Genomic DNA, 17,673 nt, shown 5'->3' on the forward strand with positions numbered 1-17,673 from the left:
AGCAAATCATTTTATTTTTTAAAAGATTTTATTTATTCATTTGAGACAGAGAAAGAGAGAGAGAGAGAGAGGGAGGGAGGGAGCAGGGGCAAGGAGAGAGGGAGAAGCAGACTCCCTGCTGAGCCAGAAGCCCAATGTGGGGCTTGATCCCAGGATCTGGAGATCATGACCTGAGCGGAACGCAATCGCTTAACAATCTGAGCCACCCAGGCACCCCTAAAACAAACCACTTTAGAAATAAAAAACATGGCGATGTATGCAAAATAGAACAGAATGGGATACCAACTACACACCCACCAGAATGACTAAAAAGACTGACAGCATCAAATGTTGGCAAGTATATGGGACAAACAGAACTTTTATACATTCCTTGTGAGTGTGTAAAATGGTGCAATTGGTTTGAAAAGTATATTCCAGGTTTGTTTCAAGATTTTATTTTAAAATAATCTCTAGGGCAACTGGGTGGCTCAGTGGGTTAAAGCCTCTGCCTTTGGCTCAGGTCATGATCCTGGGGTCCTGGGATCGAGCTCCACATCAGGCTTTCTGCTCAGCAGGGAGTCTGCTTCTCCCTCTCTCTCTGCCTGCCTCTCTGCCTACTTGTGATCTCTGTCTGTCAAAAAAATAAATAAGATTAAAAAAAAAAACCTAAGCACATAACCTTTTTCTAGGACTCCATGATCTCACTTTTAGGTATTTACTCAAGAGAGAAAAAAATCCACACAAAGAGTTGTATGATTCATAGTTGCTTTATCCATGATAGTCCAAAACTAAGAACGGCTCGATGCCCATCAATGGGAGAATGGACAAGCTGACATATATTCACGCATTTAAATAGAACTCAGCAATAAAAGGAACAACAACACGAGTGACTCAAAAACATGCTGAGTGGGAGAAGTCAGTCACAAAAAAGTACACAGCATAGGATGCCACTCATAGTCCTAGAACAGGCAAAACTCACCCACAGTGAAAAAAATTAGAACAGTGGGAGACGGGGCTGAAGGAGAAGAAGTGGGATGGAACTTTCTGGGAAGATGGAGATGTTCTACAGCTGCACTGTTTGACATGCTGACCAGACATGTGGATTATTTAAATTATTTAAAGTTAACTAAAATGGAAAATTTGGTCCCATAGCTGCAGTAGGCAGCTTTTAATTATTCAACAGCCACATATGGCCAGTGGCTACTGTATCTGGATAGCGTTGTTCCACATCTTCCTAAGGATGCATCCCATGGGGATCATTGTCAAAAGTCACAGAATGGTGACGTTAAGATTTTTGCATTTCACTTGTAAAATTTACGTTTAAATACATTGAACGTGGGTGCCTGGGCGGCTCAGTGGGTTAAGCCTCTGCCTTCTGCTCAAGTCATGATTCCGGGGTCCTGGGATCGAGCCCCGCATCGGGGTCTCTGCTCAGCGGGGAACCTGTTTCCTCCTCTCTGCCTACTTGTGATCTCTCTCTGTCAAATAAATAAATAAAATCTTTTAAAAAATCTTTAAAAAAATAAATACATTGAACTCGCTTTAAGCTATAGAGGCTGATGTGCTTAGGGGTAACGTATACTGATGTCTACAGCTTACTTTGAAATGCCTCCAGGAATAAGATGGACTGATGGAGGGATCGGGAGACGCACTGATGTATGGTAAAGCAAATATAGCAAACTGTTCACCACAGAATCCAGGTGGTGGGTACATGTATCTTCTTCATACAAGTCTTTCAACTCATCTGTGTGAAAACTTTCGTAATACAATTAAGAAGAAAAACAAGGTGACATAATTAAAGAATAAAATCAAGGTAGAGAAACACAGTGGGGAGTCTTAGCTAGGTGGTCAGAGAATAACCAGAAAAGGTTCCTTCCAGAATCACGTTAATTCATTCACTCATTCAGGATGCAGGGATGAATCACACTTGGTCTTTTCCCTTGAATCCAGTTGGTTCCATGAGAGTAACCATTGTGTGAGGGTGCTGAGGACCTACTGTGTGCTTCAGCTGGAGCATGGATCCGTGGAACACCACAGCTTAAATACTTTTCTTTTAAAAAAAAAGATTTTATTTATTTATTTGACAGACAGAGATTACAAGTAGGCAGAGAGGCAGGCAGAGAGAGGAGGAAGCAGGCCCCTGCTGAGCAGAGAGCCTGCTGCTGGGCTGGATCCCAGGACCCTGGAATCATGACCTGAGCTGAAGGCAGAGGCTTAACCCACTGAGCCACCCAGGCGCCCCCAAATACTTCTCAAACTGTGCTGCGCTGCTTCTTGTGGCCTTCATTATCTCTCTGGCCTGAGAGTGCACCTCCCTACCCTTCCTTCACCATAGTTTCAGACAGATCCAAAACTGTCCCTCTGTGAGGGTGGGGACTTTGTTCACCGCTTGATATCCACCACCGAGCACATAGGAGATGTTCAGCAAGTCTGCGCCAAAGAAATATAAGAATGAAAATTGTGATTTCATTGGCCTCTCAACTCTCTGAGGCCTTGGGGCTTGCTGCTTAAGCTGTCTGGACCCCTAGGTCTCTCTGGTTCTTGCATCCTCTTTTCTCACCATTTCTGTCTTCACTCCAGCATCCCCTCCTGCAAGAGGCCTTTCCTGAGTGCCCTGCCTGTCTCCCCACCTCTCCAACGTCATGTCATCCTGCTTTTTGTTTTTTTTTCTTTTGTTAAAAAAAAAAGAAGAAGGCGCTCAAAGCAATCAATACCAGGGTACCAAACAATGTGTTTATAGATTTATTTGAAAATCACCAGTTTTATTGAGGCTTCATGATGTTTGCAAGGTATTTATTTGTCCTACTAGTATTAGTCTCTCCCCAGATGTTCACTATAAAGCAGGGAGGCTCTCCGAGTGAACCTCGTCCTTGTCTTCGTTCCTTCATACTACTGTCATCTTTTTTGCCTGTTTTGTACGCTTGGTTGCTTCTCGCCTGTCTCTTCTAAGAGGGATGTTCCAGGATGGCAGGAACTTGTCCGTTTTGTCCGCAGCCCCATACGGTAAGTGCTCAGCGACACAGCCTTGCTCCATCAGCGGGCACAGCTCCCGCAGCCTCGCTTCTGCAGTGGGAGGAGGGAGCCCAGGCCCACGGTCCAGGCAGAAGATGCTAGTGGAGAGTCTGGGACTGTGGACAGTCCCCAAAGCCACGCCCCCGAGCCCCGCCTCCGCCCGGGCGCGTGCAGCAGCCTCGATCTGGGGCCAGAGCCTGCGCGCTCGCACCCCGAGCGCCCCGCGCCCCGCGCCCTCCGCGCTCCTCGCGCTCCCAGCGCGCCCCGGCCGGCGGGGGTTTCTTCCCTTCCTCCTCCACCGCTGTCATGTCTCCAGGCCCGGCGCGGCGGGGTGGCGCGGCCCAGGCCCCGGCGCCCGCGGCGAGCGACCGCCAGGGGCCATGATCCGGCTCGGCGGCTGGTGTGCGCGGCGGCCCCGCGGCGCGGCGTGCCCGGCGGGACGGCGCTGGGGGTCGGGCGGACCGGCGGGCCGGGCGGGCGGCCGCGCCCTTCGGGTGCTGGTGGACATGGACGGCGTGCTGGCCGACTTCGAGGGCGGCTTCCTCAGGAAGTTCCGCGCGCGCTTCCCCGACCAGCCCTTCATCGCGCTGGAGGACCGGCGCGGCTTCTGGTTGTCCGAGCAGTACGGCCGCCTGCAGCCCGGCCTGAGCGTGAGCATCCCCCGCCCTGGCCCCGCTCGTCGCCCGCCGCGGGGCCGCCGTTCTCGCTCCGGGGCCCCGAGCCCAGCCGAGCCTGGCGGGACTGCGGCCCTCCTTCCCGGTCCTGGACCGGGAGCCCGCGTGACCTTGGGTGGGTCACCTCCCCGAGCCTCGGGAGTGGTCCTCTCGTAAGACAGGGGGGCCTGGGGAGGGGTCCGGGGAGGACCCAGGGCGCCGCGCCCCGCGCAGCCCCGCGCGCGGGAACTGTTGGCTGTCTTCGAGGGCTTCTCAAAAGTCAGGAGAATGCGAAGCGTAAAATACGAACTCTGTCTTTAGCTGACTTTTTAATTTTTGGCCGCAAGTCCTGAAATTCTTTAAATGAAATAAACGTTACAAGTAAAGTCCTCTTTGACCCCGGCCACAGTCACACGCCCGTTTCTTCATCCTCACAAATTTGATGAGTGTCTTTGCCGTTCTTTTTTGTCCCTTTTCCGTGAATGCATAGCTCCCAGTGGTATTTGAGGCCCAGAGACGTTGAATGACTTTCTGGACATCACACAATGAGTCAGTGGTCAAGATGGGGAGGGTTCAGCTCCTTGGTTTACCCCCTTGCTTGGGTGGCCCTGCTGAACCTGAGCCCACCACATCCCCCTGACTCCTACTGTGCTTTGCTCTCTGAGTCCAGGATGGATGGAGGGGAAATATCCAGGCTTGTTTCTAGACAGATGGCTTAGTTTTTTAGTTGAAACTATTTCGGGAAAGGAACGGGAGTTTGCCTTGCACAAACTTAAAGAGGCGGGGTGTTTTCCAGCATCCCTTGCTTGCCTATCCAGGGTCACCACCAGAAATTTGATGATGATGATATTTGAGCCTAATTTGTACCACAGGTTGACTGCATTGTCTCCCATGTGAGGCAGACATTGTTATCTTCATTATGCAAATGAGGAAACTAGTCCCAAGCCCCGTAGCTAGGATTCCAACCCATCTGCCTGCCTGCTCAAGCACATTTAGCCTTCCCCACCCGCAAAGTCCTCTTCTCTGTCCTGCTCTAACAAGTGGCATTTCTTTTGACTTAAAAAAGGTAACTTAACCATAATTGGCTTGTTGGGAGGCAGGTGTGAAACAGAAAATCAAGTGCCACGGCTCTTCCTCACCACCAGGTACTTGAGGAAGGTGACTTTCCCAGAGCTCTGCATGCTTGCTTCTCCCAACTCTAACACCCAATTACCAACTTCAAGCTGGAGAGAATACCCTCGTGGTTTCTGTAGCCTCAGTAACAGACTCCCCTGCTCCGTGTGGGTGTTGGTGTATAGACAGTACACAGTACCGGCAGTCTGGCACCTCATTCCCTCCCAGGAGTATACTGAGGTGAGGACATAAAGCCCACCCCAACTCTGAAAAGGACAGAAGTCTTTGTAGTCCTTTGTACAGACATGCAGGCTCCACATCTAAGGAGATCAATTTACCATTTTCTAAGGGCAAGGCAAAGGAAAGGGGCTCCTGGGACACGAAGGAGGCAGTGTTCTTCTGGGACACGAAGGAAGGAGTTCTGCTCCTGGGAACATTGCAAAATTTTCATAGATGAACACATCCTCTTGGTTCCCAGCAAAGCTCCCAGCAGATGTCCCTGGGTCTCCCCTTGACTGAGCTGGCCCAGCACCTAGAGTTAAAAACAGCTGATGCACCAACCCACCTTAATTATGAAGGCATTTCTTCTTTACAAAATACCACTCTATTGGTATCCCCTTTGATCTTCTCAGGGCTCGGAGAGGTAAAGAGAGCAGAGATGGAAGGCAAAGCTCATTTTAACCGACTTAGAATCCCGCAGTGTTAAGGCAGTTGAGGAACTCAGCCCAGAGGGAAGAAGTGCCTTAAGGAGGGTTTCAGAGCCAAGTTAGTGATAGAGGGAGGGAGGGGATGCTGGGACACTGATTATTGAGGAAAGGCGGTGAGGCCAAGGTCATGCAGCCAGGGCCACGCAGTACCCGACTTAATCCTGCATCATGTACGCTTTCCCCTGGGCCCCACTGTCTCCCTGTGAGTCAGAAGCCCTGAGTCAAGTTCTGATAGTATCACTCGTTAAGTGGCCTTGTAAACAATCCTCTGTAAGCTTCTTTCCTTATCAGTAAACTGGGATAGTCATTCTTGCCCCTTGTGGGTGGTGACGGCCAAACAAGAGAGACGGTCTATTAGCCATCACCGCTCATTTGCTTCAGCCCACATAGTTCGCAGCCATAATGCCAGTGTGATCTCAGGGCACTCCACCTCTAAGGAGGACATGATGGTGGTGCTTGTTCCATAGTGTGCGGTTTCTGGCCTGGCAGAGACACCCCCAGCTGCCCACATGGGATTTAGGTCCCATTCCTCGGAGTCTGGGGGGTCTGTCTTCCCTCCCCTTGTCCTGGGCCTGGAAAAGTGTAACATTCTGCAAACTCAATTTTAGCCCAGTGACATAAGGCAGAACCTTGTAGCTTCGTAGCTGGGAGATGGTGTTCAGCTCTAAGCAGTGTTTTGCCATGTGGCATTGAGTAAATCCCTTCCCCATTCAGAGCCTTGATTTTCTCATATGAACAATGAGGGCCTGGGTTTTTGGCTTTCAGACTTTAAAAGCAGTAGAATGCTTTTTAAACAAAGTACTTAATGGTATACCAATGCGGAAGACAGATATAAGAGCTGTTCCAGTTGATGTGGGGGAGGAACCTAGAGTTCTGCTCATCTGGCCTGCCACTCGGCCCCCGGCCCCCCTTACCCCACATGGCACAACGGGGCTCTTCAGAATCTCTGAGTTTCTCCAGCTCTTGAACTTAAGGACTCTAGAGTCATGGCAAGACCTGGTCCACCTCAGAGGCCCTGAGTGAGATGCCTCTAGCCGTTAGAATCAAGCAAGCACACAATCCACAATGACTTGCCTTTGGTCCCAGACAGCTCTAGCCATGCCTCAAGGAGAGCAGGCTTTGGAGTCCATAGCTCCTGATCCCTTACCTGGTCTCTGTTGGATCCTTGCTGAAGTCAGACCCCCTGGAGAGGGGCTGGAACACACATGTGCTCCCCCCAGGATACGACCTTGGGTGTGTGTGTGTTTGCAGGGGGGGAATGTGGAAGGCTCACACTCTTCTTGTCAACAGCTCTTCCCAGCTGTGACATCGTCTCTGTGATGAGGCAATGTGCGGAATCCCCTGATCACCCACTTCTCTCTCGTCTTCTTAGGAGAAGGCCATTAGCATATGGGAATCAGAAAATTTTTTTCTTGACCTGGAGCCTCTCCCAGGGGCTGTGGAAGCTGTGAAGCAGATGGCCAACCTAGAAAAGTAAGTTTGTCTTCCTGCCTGTGCATTTGTGCCTTCCTCTTGTCAGCGCCTACCCTACTCTTCTGCTTCTTGCCCCCCCCTCCACCGCATCCCTTTCTCCTCTCTATTCACCCCTGCACAGGTCCATGCTTGTTCCTTTGGTGCTCAACTTGGTAAAACCCTGAGTGAAACAGACTCAGCTGGTAAGCAAGTGAGGCGTTTTGATCTGGTAACAGGAGAAAATATTGAGTCTAACTGGACCTGGTTGACTGGGTGCCAGACATGCATTTATTCAGCAAATAACTGAGAACCGACTGTTAGATGCTACAGGACATAAGTGATACAGAGATGACCAAAGTGGTCCTGAGCTCACAGAGCAGACATTAAACAAAGAATCTCACAAGCAAAGATAAGCACGGATTGTGATAAGTGCTGAAAAGGAACAGAGGAAGGAGTACAATGAGGTCTAACAGAAGACCTAACAACACATGGTGAGGACGCAGCTGAAGGAGCAGTGTGTGAGGTATTTCTGTTTCGTTCTAGTGAAGGAGCTGCTTCTGGGAGCTGAAGCCCCAGTTCCGTAACTATTCACTAAAACCCATTAGCAATTACAGATGATGTGCTTCCCGGAGGACGACATAAAAAACAACAGCCATACTGAGATATAATTCACATACCCTCCACCCATTTAAAGTGTACAATTCAGTGGTTTTTAAGTCTGTGCCCAGAGTCGATTTCCAAAAACTTTCAACAGCCCCCAAAAAAACCCTGTACCCATGAGCAGTCACTACCCCTTCCCCCACCTTCCCCTGCTGCCTTAGGCAGCTGCTGTCTTCTTTAGAGCTCTGTAGATTTGCCTGTGCTGAACATATTGTGTATATTTCATGTACATTTCACATAGTACTCTATGTGGTCTTTTGTGATTGGCTTCTTTTATGCAACATTGTGTTTTCTGGGTCATCTCTTTTATAGCACAAATCTGTACTTCATTCCCTTTCATGGCTGAGTAATATTCTGCTGTATGGACATGACACATTTTTGTCTATCTGTTCATCAGTTGGTAGACACTGCATTAATTTCTGCTTCTTAGGTATTAAGAATAATACTGCTGTGAGCACTCATGTATGAGTGTTTTTTATGAATGTCCGTTGTCATGTATAGGTTGTATAAACCTAGGAGAAGAATCACTGGGTCATGCGGTAAATTCCTGTTTAACATTTTGGGGACTGCCAAGCTGTTTTCCAAAGTGACGGTACCATCTGACATTCTCATTAGCAATATGTGAGGGTTCCAACTTCACACCCTTGCTAACACTTGTGGTCTTTTTTATTCTAGCCATCCTAGTGGGTGTGAAGGGGTATCTCATCATGGTTTTGATCTGCATTTCTCTGATGGCTAATGATGTGAGCATCTTCTTCTGTGTTTTTGGCCATTGTTTTTGTTTTTTGGAGAATTATCTTTTTTTTGCTATTTTTTTCAATTGGTTTATTTATCTTTTTATTGCTAATTTTTAAGAGCACTTTATATATTTTATTTTTTTAAGAAGGTTTGTTTATTTGAGAGAGAGAGAGAATGAGTAGAGGGAGGGGCAGAGGGAGAAGCAGACTCTTTGGGAAGCAGGGAGCCTGATGAAGTACTTGATCCCAGGACCCCCAGGTCATGACCTGAACTGAAGGCAGACACCTAACTGACTGAGCCACCCACGCACACGAAGAATTCTTTACATATTTTAGATGATAAGTCCCTTATCAGATATATGACTTGCAAATATATTCTCTCATTCTGTGGATTGTTGTTTTAATCTCTTTGTGGTATCCTTTGAAACCCAAAATTTTCATGTGGATGTTAAATTTATGTTTTTTTTTCTTTTTTCTTTTTTCAAAATTTTATTTATTACATAGAGAGAAAGAACATGATGGGGGGGTAGTGTCAGAGGGAGAAGCAGACTCCCTGCTGAGCAGGGAGCCTGATGTGGGACTCAATCCCAGGACCCTGGGGTCATGACCTGAGCAGAAGGCAGATGCTTACCAACTGAGCCACGCAGGCATTCTCTTTTTTTTTTTTTTGAAGAATTTATTTATTTATTTGAGAAAGAGAGCATGAGCAGGAGCAGAGGCAGAGGGAGAGGGAGAAACAGACTCCCCACTGAGCAGGGAGCCTGCCACGGGGCTTGATTCTAGGACCTTGGGATCATGACCTGAGCCAAAGGCAGACTCTGAACTGACAGAGCCACCCAGGTACCCCTGTGTTTGTTTTTTTTCCTTGGGTCATTTGTATTATTGGTTTCATATCTAAGGATTGTTTTCCTAATCCAAAGTCACAAAGACTTGCTCCTCCTATGTTTTCTTGTACGAGTTTTATGGTTTTAGCTCTTACATTCAGGTCTTTGATCCGTTTTGAGTTAATTTTTCAATATGGTGTGAGGAAGGCATCCTACCTCATTCTTTTGCATGTAGAGACCCACTTTTTAGTACCATTTCTTGGAAAGACTCTTCCCCACCCCCATCCCACCCACTGAATTGTTTTGGTTTCCTTGGCAAACATGGACTGACCATCAACGTTAGAATTTATTTTTAGGTCTGTATATACTTTTATTGGTCACAGTTTTGCTTGAATTTACCAATCTGAAACACTAATGAAACATAAGGTATGGCTTCGTCTTTATTGTATCATATAAATGCCTCCAAAAATCATCAGCGTTCAAAGTTCTGACCTGATAAATTGGCATCAGAGGGACACAAAATGCTTAGGGTTTGAGTTGAATTGTGGACTTGTTCAGTAATTTATTTTTTAGACTTGAGTCAGGCCGTGCGGAGTAGTCTGTTTCATTCTGGTTTAGGATTTGAACTTGATTTATAGTGGAGTATTTTTGTATAACTTTTTGCAGCTGCAGGAAGAGCCCAGAGAGGCAAAGCAGTGTATTTGCACTGCAGCTTTTCAAAACCCTATTTGTGTCTGGATTAGCATTTCCTGGACCACATTCAGCCAACTGTATCCTGGGGCGCTAGATGGCACAGTGGTTGAGGTTATGTCCTAACTGGAGTGAGACTGCCCAGGCTTGAGCCTGGGATTTTCTAGAACCTAATCCTCAGACGTTGGGCACGTTATTAAGTTTTCTGGGCCTCAGTTTCTTCAACTGTGAATTGAGGGGAATGAAAAAAGCCTCACTATAGCGCCTGGCACATAGTAGGTGCTCAGTAAAAATTAGCTGCAGTTGTTAATATTCTGCAAGATTTAATAGGTCTGCAACAAAAAAGCGTTCTTTAAGTTTAACAGTGTGGGGGACATTGGATTAGAAGGTTTCCTTACCACAGGACTTCGAAGGGCTTTAGGTTTGCTAGTATGCATTGTGATTCTTCACAAGCAGAGGATGAAGCTTTTCTTCACATGTATTCTAGTCCAGAACTCTCTTTCCCACAGCTTCCCTGTGAACCCTTTTGTGAAAACGCAAGTCTAGACCATACCAGTGGTCTGTTACCTCCATTTTGGCTCTTAACGGGGTGGCTTCCCAAGGTCAGTTCACGCCGAAAGTGTGGACAGAGACAGAGGTCTAGTCTGTAACTAAGTGGATAGCTTTGTGTCTGGTGCTGATATAGCCAGAAACCAAGATTTAAAATGTTACTGAAGGCATATTTGTAAGGCAGCTGCTATGGGCGGGACCCTCTACTGATGCCGCAGATACAGTAGATAAGACACAATTCTGGCCTTCAAGGAGTTCTCTAGGAAACCAAGGACTAGAACATAGATCCAAAAGCGATGTGGTAGATGTATGCGAATGGAGACAGGCAGGGCAGCTCCCCAAGGTGGGGCAGGCAGGGACCTTGGAGCCCTTGTGCTGAACAATGAAAAGAGATCTGCCAGGTGGAGAAGGCAAAGGCGTTCCCGGTAAGAGGGGAACAGTGAGCAACCACCTTATCTGCCCGCTGTCCTAGAACCGCCTCCCTGGAAGGCTGTGGACCGGCTCTGGGAGCACTCAGTGCAAGGCTGTGTCTCCCTGGGCCTCATCTAATGTCCAAGAGCTTCCTTGGAACATCTTCAGGGGCGACTACCCTTTATTCAGTATATATGAGTGTATTCGTACGAAACACTCCAACAGTAGGAACATACGTGAAAAAAATGTGAGTTGCCCATTTTGTCCCTCTCTCCCCATGCACATCTCCCCCCATCCTGCTCTTCCTGTCCTGGTGAACAATGCAGGGCGCGTGCTTCCAGACCTTCTCAAATGCATTTATGTAGGTATTTGTATGTAGGTTTGTAAACTTACCCATTCTATCCGGCAGCCAGAGCAGTATTTCTAAACGGAATTCTGCTGATGTGTGTCCCCTCTTAAAACTCTCTCTTGGCTTCTTTTTTACACTCCAATAAAACCTGAACTCAGCCAGGCTTGCAAGGTGGTCTGTGACCTGGCCGTGCTACCCTCTGACCTCTTTGCACCTGTTCCAACCACGCTGGCTGTTTCTGCCTGTGGATGCGCCAGGCTCGTTTCTGATCTCACAGCCTTTGTTCCTGACACACCCTCCTGGAATGTTTCTCCCCGAGTACTTGGCACGTGGCCACATTGTTTTTAATCCTTCCGCTCTGAACACCTTGTGTGTCACCATCTCAGAGAGGCCATCCTGCCGTAGCTAAAGGCGCTGCTGTTCCCAGCTAGTCATTCTGCCGCGCTCCCCCCAACCAACCAACACCCCCCACCCCCGGCTAAGCCAAAGTTGTGTGTGTGTGTGTGTGTGTGTGTGTGTGTGTGTGTTTGTCCCTTCCTCTGTCAAATGTCAGCTCCCTGAGGGATCATCTTGGTCCCTAGAGTGCTGCCTGGCACGTGGCACACGCTCAGGCATCTGCTGAAGAGACATTCACATCACAGCATCATAGTTGTTGCTTATAAAATAGGATTGCTCTCGTCTATAGGATGACACTGCTTTCTCTCTTTTACTTAACAATATGTGTTCGCTATCCTTCCATAACAGCACTATCGAATTATTTTATTCTTTGTAACTACTGCGTAGCATCTTATTGTATACCTTGTACTGTGTAAGGTAATGATTTCCGCAGAGACATTGAAGTCAGTTCTTCCTCCTTCCTGTGCATCAGAGCTGCAGGGAGCGTGGACGTACGTGTGCAAGTGTTTCTGTGCAACACTGGGCTGGCCGAATCAAAGGCCTATGCATTTAAAAATAATTTTTGTCTAGGTATAATTAACACATGAGTTCTCTTAGTTTCAGGTGGGCCGTATAGTCCACAATTGTATACGTTACTCAGGCTCATTCCCATAAGTGTAGTCTTTTATTTTAAATATTTATTTATTTGAGAGTGAGTGAGCACATGCACACAAGTGGGGGAAGGGACCAAGGGAGAGACTCCCCAAGCAGACTCCCGGCTGATCAGAGCCTAATGAGGGCATTGATCTCACGACCCTGAGGTCATGACCCTGGGATCATGACACCAGAAAGCGAGAGGTGGACACTTAACTGACTGAGCTCCCTGGGTGCCCTGAGCAAGTACTTTGGCGCTGGGGACTCCATACCGTTTACTAGTTTCATTCAGGGTAACACTGATGGGGGATCAGGTGGCTGAGGATCCTGGGTTGTATAGCTGTTCTCTGCAAAGTACTGATCTTAAGCCACAGATTTTATAGAGCAAGGGGATGTACAGAGCGGATCGTGAAGTCAAACATTTGACAGATCTCGTGGTGCCATCTGTGTGCTGAAAGAGGGTGGGGAAGAAACTATGTTACCTCTTCTAGTTATCTAAACAACTTTAGGGAGATCAGAAAAAGCCTTCCCGCGTTCCGGTCAGGGCACATGTTAACCTCCCAGAGACCTGGAACATGTACCCCCAAGGGAGGTCATTATGTGGACAGGAACAAGATGGAGTCAATGTTGTCAGCCCACCTACAGTTGAGGAGCCTGGTGTAGGAGGTGATGTATTCATTCACCCAGTAGACAGATCTGTTTTGTGTCACTTACTATGTCCCTGCCACTGTGCTAGTCCTGGGGATCTATTTGTAAATAAGAGACCCAACCTAAGGTCTCAGGTCTTGAGGAGTTTTCGTTAAAGTCGGGGGGGGTGGTGCTGGCAAGTAAGAAGAAAGATAATTTTAGTTTGCAGCAAGCTTCGTGAAAGAAATAGACAGGCGATGTGTTTGAAACTAAATGGGGGAAAGGGCTACTTTGGGCGGGGTGGAAAGGTGTCTCTGAGAATGTGACAGGGGACTTCAGAACTTAATGTTAAGATGAAGTAGTTATTAAGAAGCCAGGGTGCAGAGGTCCTCAGATGGGCAAGGATTTGCTTACTTGAGTAATATTTTGGAGGAGACCAGTATGGCTAGAATTCAGTGAGCTTGACAAGGATGGGACGGACAGGGCCCTGGTGGACTGAAGAGACAATGATGTGATTTAACTTAGTTCTTTTTTTTTTTTTTTAAGATTTTATTTATTCATTTGACATAGACACAGCAAGAGAGGGAACACAAGCAGGGAATGTGGGAGAGGGAGAAGCAGGCTTCCCACTGAGCAGGGAGCCCAATGTGGGTCTCAATCCCAGGAGCCTGAGATCATGACCTGAGCCGAAGGCAGACGCTTAACGACTGAGCCACCCAGGCGCCCCTTAACTTAGGTTTTAAAAACAATATGGGCTTGGGGTGATAAGTTTGGACAGGTATTTCTCCAAAAAGATAACCAATGGCCAATGAATGCATGAAAATTGGCCCGAATATTATTAGTCTGTTGTGAAATGCAAATCAAAACCACTTCACACCCACTAGAATGACAATAATGAAAAAAAAAAAAAAGAGGGGGCACCTGGGTGGCTCAGTCAATTAGGCATCTGCATTTGCTTTTGCTTTTGGTCATGATCCTGGGGTCCTGGGATCCAGTCCCACATCGGGCTCCCTGCTCACGACCCTCCCCCCTCTCATACTTTCTATTTCTCTTTCTCTCTGTAATAAATAAATAAAATCTTTAAGTGGAGGGTAGGCACTTGGGTGGCTCAGTCATTAACAGCCTGCCTTTGGCTCAGGTTATGATCCCGGGGTCCTGGGATCAAGCCCCACATCGGGCTCCCAGCTCCACGGGAAGCCTGCTTCTCCCTCTCCCACTCCCCCTGCCTGTGTTCCCTCTCTCGCTGTCTCTCTCTCCCTGTCAAATAAATAAAATCTTAAAAAAAAAAAAAAGACAATCGTGTTACCAAGGATGGAGAACATTTGGACTCCTTATTATCACTGATGGGATCGGAAAAATGGTGCGGCTGCTGTGGCAAACACTTGGGAAAACATTTCCTCCAAATGGTAAATATGGAGTTACCATATGAGCCCACAGTCGCACTCCTGGGCGTATGCTTGAGAGAAATGAAAACACGCGTCCACACAAAAACTTGTGCATGAATGTTGCTAGCAGCATTGTTCGTAATAGCCAAAACGTAAAAACAACCCACGTGCCCATCAGCTGATACGTGTGTGAACAAATGAGGTCCATCCGTCCCCACGCACTGGGATATTACTCAGAGTTAAAAGGTGTGAAGCCCGGGTACATTCTACAGTGTGGGTCACCCTTGGAAACCTTTTCCTGAATGAAGGAGGCCAGCAGCAAAGACCGTGCACTATCGGATTCCATGTATGTGAAATATACGGAACAGAGATAGGAAGTAGGTTGGTGTTCTCCTAAGGCCAAGGGCAGAATGCAGAGTAACTGCTAGTGGACGCAAGGTTCCTTTTGCGGCCGTGGAAATGTTCTGGTGATTGTTGTCAAAGTCGGCAAATGTAGTAATATCCATTGGATTACAAACTGAAAATGGGCAGCTGTTAAGATTTAGGAATTAAATCTCCATTAAGCTGTTTTTTTTTTTTTTTTTTTTGCTTTTTTTTCCAACTTAAAAATTTTTTTATTTATTTATTTGATAGAGAGAGAGTACAAGTAGGCAGAGAGGCAGGCAGAGAGAGAGAGGGGGAAGCAGGCTCCCCGCTGAGCAGAGAGTCCAATGCGGGTTTGGATCCCAGGACCCTGAGATCACGACCAGAGCCAAAGGCAGAGGCTTAACCCACTGAGCCACCCACGTGCCCCTGTTTTTTACTTTTTATTTATCTTTTTAAGATTTTATTTATTTATTTGACACAGAGAAAAAACAAGAGAGAGAGACAGAGACAGAGAGCAAGCACAAGCAGGGAGAGAGCTGCAGGCAAGGGAAAAGCAGGCTCCCCACTGAGCAAGGAGCCTGACTCGGGGCTCTATCCCAGGATCCTGGGACCACGACCCGAGCTGAAGGCAGCCACTTAACTGATTGAGCCACCCAGGTGCCCCTATGAAGCTGTTTTTTTTTTTTTTTTTTAAATGAGTCTGCCCGAAAATGAAAGAAAACAAAAACAACCAATTTTGGATGAATTTAATAACATGAGTGAGTCCCAGAAATACCTTTACTGGATGGAAGAAGCCAGACAAAAAGAGCATATACTCTGTGTTTCCATTTATATAAGATTCTAGAACACACAATCTGATCTGTGGTGACAGAGAGTGGATCAGTGGTTCCCTGGGGCCCGGGGCCGGGGTAGGGACAAGGAGGGGCAGGTGGAGAGAATATAGGAGGGGGCCCGGAAAATTTAGGGGACTATTTATTATCTCGATTGTGGAGATCTGTTTTTCCCATGCAACTTACCACATTCTACCTGTGTAGTTTACTGCATGTTAATCACACCTCAGAGAAGCTGTTTAAAAATAATCCGTCCTGGGGCCCCGGGTGGCTCAGTCAGTTGAGCGTCTGACTCTTGGTTTTGGCTCAGGGCATGGTCTCAGGGTTGTGAGATCAAACCCTGCTTTGGACTCTGCTCAGCACTGAGTCTGCTTCAGATTCTCTCTCTTTCTGCCTCCCCCTCTGCCTCCCTCTGTCTCCGCTCACACAGTCTCTCTCTCTCTCTCTCTCATAAATAAAAAGAAAATCTCGAAAAAAAAATCATCAGTCTGGATGCTGGGTGGAGAAAGGCTTGGCGGGGGCAGAATTGGAAGGGGAAGAACCAAGAGAGGTGGCAGTCCTTAAGACTCGGGTGGCGACCATGGAGGGAAGTTGATGGAATGAAACACACGTTGAGGAAGAACCCATAGATCTGGCGATGGATACTGAGAGTTGGAGGAAGGGTAAGAAAAGCAGTGATCTTTAGGTTTTTTCCTTGAGCAGCTGGCTCTATGTAATAGTGCCATCAATGAGGGAAGGAGCAGGTTTGGGGAGTAGGGAGAACTTCGTGTGCCATTTTGGAAAAAACAAGTGTTGGTGAGGTGCCCACGCAGAGATATTCGGCAGGATATTAAGGACGTAAGGCTAGCCCTTGGGTACAGGGCTGAATGGTGAAGGTAAAGTTGAGGGGGGGCGCCTTGTGTAAAGCCTTGGATGACATCACGGAGCAGGGAGTGTAGATGAAGAACCCCTGAGTGGTTCTTCAGAATCACCAGGGAGGCCAGGAGATCATGCTGAGGTGGCTAACGACGGGTAGGCGTGCCGGGATAGGAGCTCCCACAAAGGAGGGCAGGGCGACTTGAGTGCTGGTGGGCCAGAGAAGGAGAGGGCAGTGTGCGTTGGCTACGGTAACGTGAGGGTCCTTGGTGACAACAGGCACTTTTTGGGGAGTGGAGGGGATGGACTCCAGGTTGGGGTAGATCGAAGCACACACAGGAGGTGAGGAAGTGGGGTCAGCAGGTGCAGGGTGCTTGGTAGATGTCTTGGGAGCAGAGAGATGGGAGTTCACGGGAGCGGGTATGAGGTCAAGGTCGTGTGTGTGAGTGTGTGTGTGTGTGTGTGTGTGTATGTTTTGAGATGCAAGAGAGCAGCACATGTTTGAATGAGTTGTGGGGAAGAGCAGTCCCGGAAAAGGGAATATGGAAGGGTAGCTCCTCCTTGTGAAGAGGGGGGGGGGATGGAATCCAGCGCACAAATGAAGGGCTTGCCTTGACAGCCGGGAGGGATGGCTGTTCCTCTGTGCAGCGGAAAGGTAGAAGGAAGATCAGACATGGACGTGCTTCTAGATTCCACCATGAGAAGCCAGGGAGTCTCAGAACCGAGAAGGTGGCGGTCACGGGTGTGGTGTGTGGCGGCTGTGCTGGAGACGAGTAAGGCGATCACATGCCAGGGCCCTGGGGACAGGCTGCCTGGCGATGGCACCCTTGCCTTGGGGTTGTGGTTATGAATTTAAGGTGAAAATGGCCAAACTGATGATGTGAGCGTTTTGTTTTGTTTTTGTTTTGGTTTTTTCCCCCCAGCAACATGGGGTTGCTTGGGTGCAGGTCGAAGAAGCTGGAAAGTCAGGTTCTTTCCATTCCCAGTGGAGGGAGAGAAAAACCAGCAGGGGGATGACAGTGGGGCTCCAGGGGCCCCAGGGAGGATGGAGGCACGCTGAGCCTTGGCGGAAGGACGGCAGGTGACAGGGTGGTGACAGCAGGCGGAATGGCCACACGCAGGTAGTCACGGGGCACAGGCTTCACCGAGTCAGGGATTTTGAAGGACTTACTGGATGGACTGGGGGGCTGAGGTGACCCGACCAAACAATGTCGCTGGAGGCTCTTGGTCTTCTCTGGAGAAAGGCTTCATAGACTATGGTTATGTAGCATGATGAAGGAATGATGCTTTGTCAGCCGTCTGGAGCCTGTCTGGTTGGATCCGATTTCTCGTGGTTTTGTTTTGGAGTACTGCCTGGACAGGCCTTTGACTTTCCTCCTAGTTGACCATGACGTCTTCTCGGCCGGCCTCCAGGCATCCCATTAAGTCCTAACTGACCACCCACT

At 48.1% G+C, this 17,673-nt stretch overlaps 1 protein-coding gene across 1 annotated transcript in view; it reads left to right on the forward strand.

Moving 5' to 3' along the window:
* The first annotated feature begins 3,371 nt into the window (after positions 1-3,371).
* NT5M (5',3'-nucleotidase, mitochondrial) overlaps positions 3,372-17,673 on the forward strand; it is a 35,650-nt gene continuing 21,348 nt past the window's right edge. Inside the window, exons 1-2 of the mRNA XM_044249276.1 lie at positions 3,372-3,641; positions 6,837-6,937. Of these exons, the coding sequence (XP_044105211.1) occupies positions 3,372-3,641; positions 6,837-6,937 (371 nt within the window). The remainder of the gene's footprint in view (positions 3,642-6,836; positions 6,938-17,673) is intronic.

The sequence above is a fragment of the Neovison vison genome, chromosome 5 (assembly GCF_020171115.1).
Source record: "Neovison vison isolate M4711 chromosome 5, ASM_NN_V1, whole genome shotgun sequence".
Classification (NCBI taxonomy): domain Eukaryota; kingdom Metazoa; phylum Chordata; class Mammalia; order Carnivora; family Mustelidae; genus Neogale; species Neogale vison.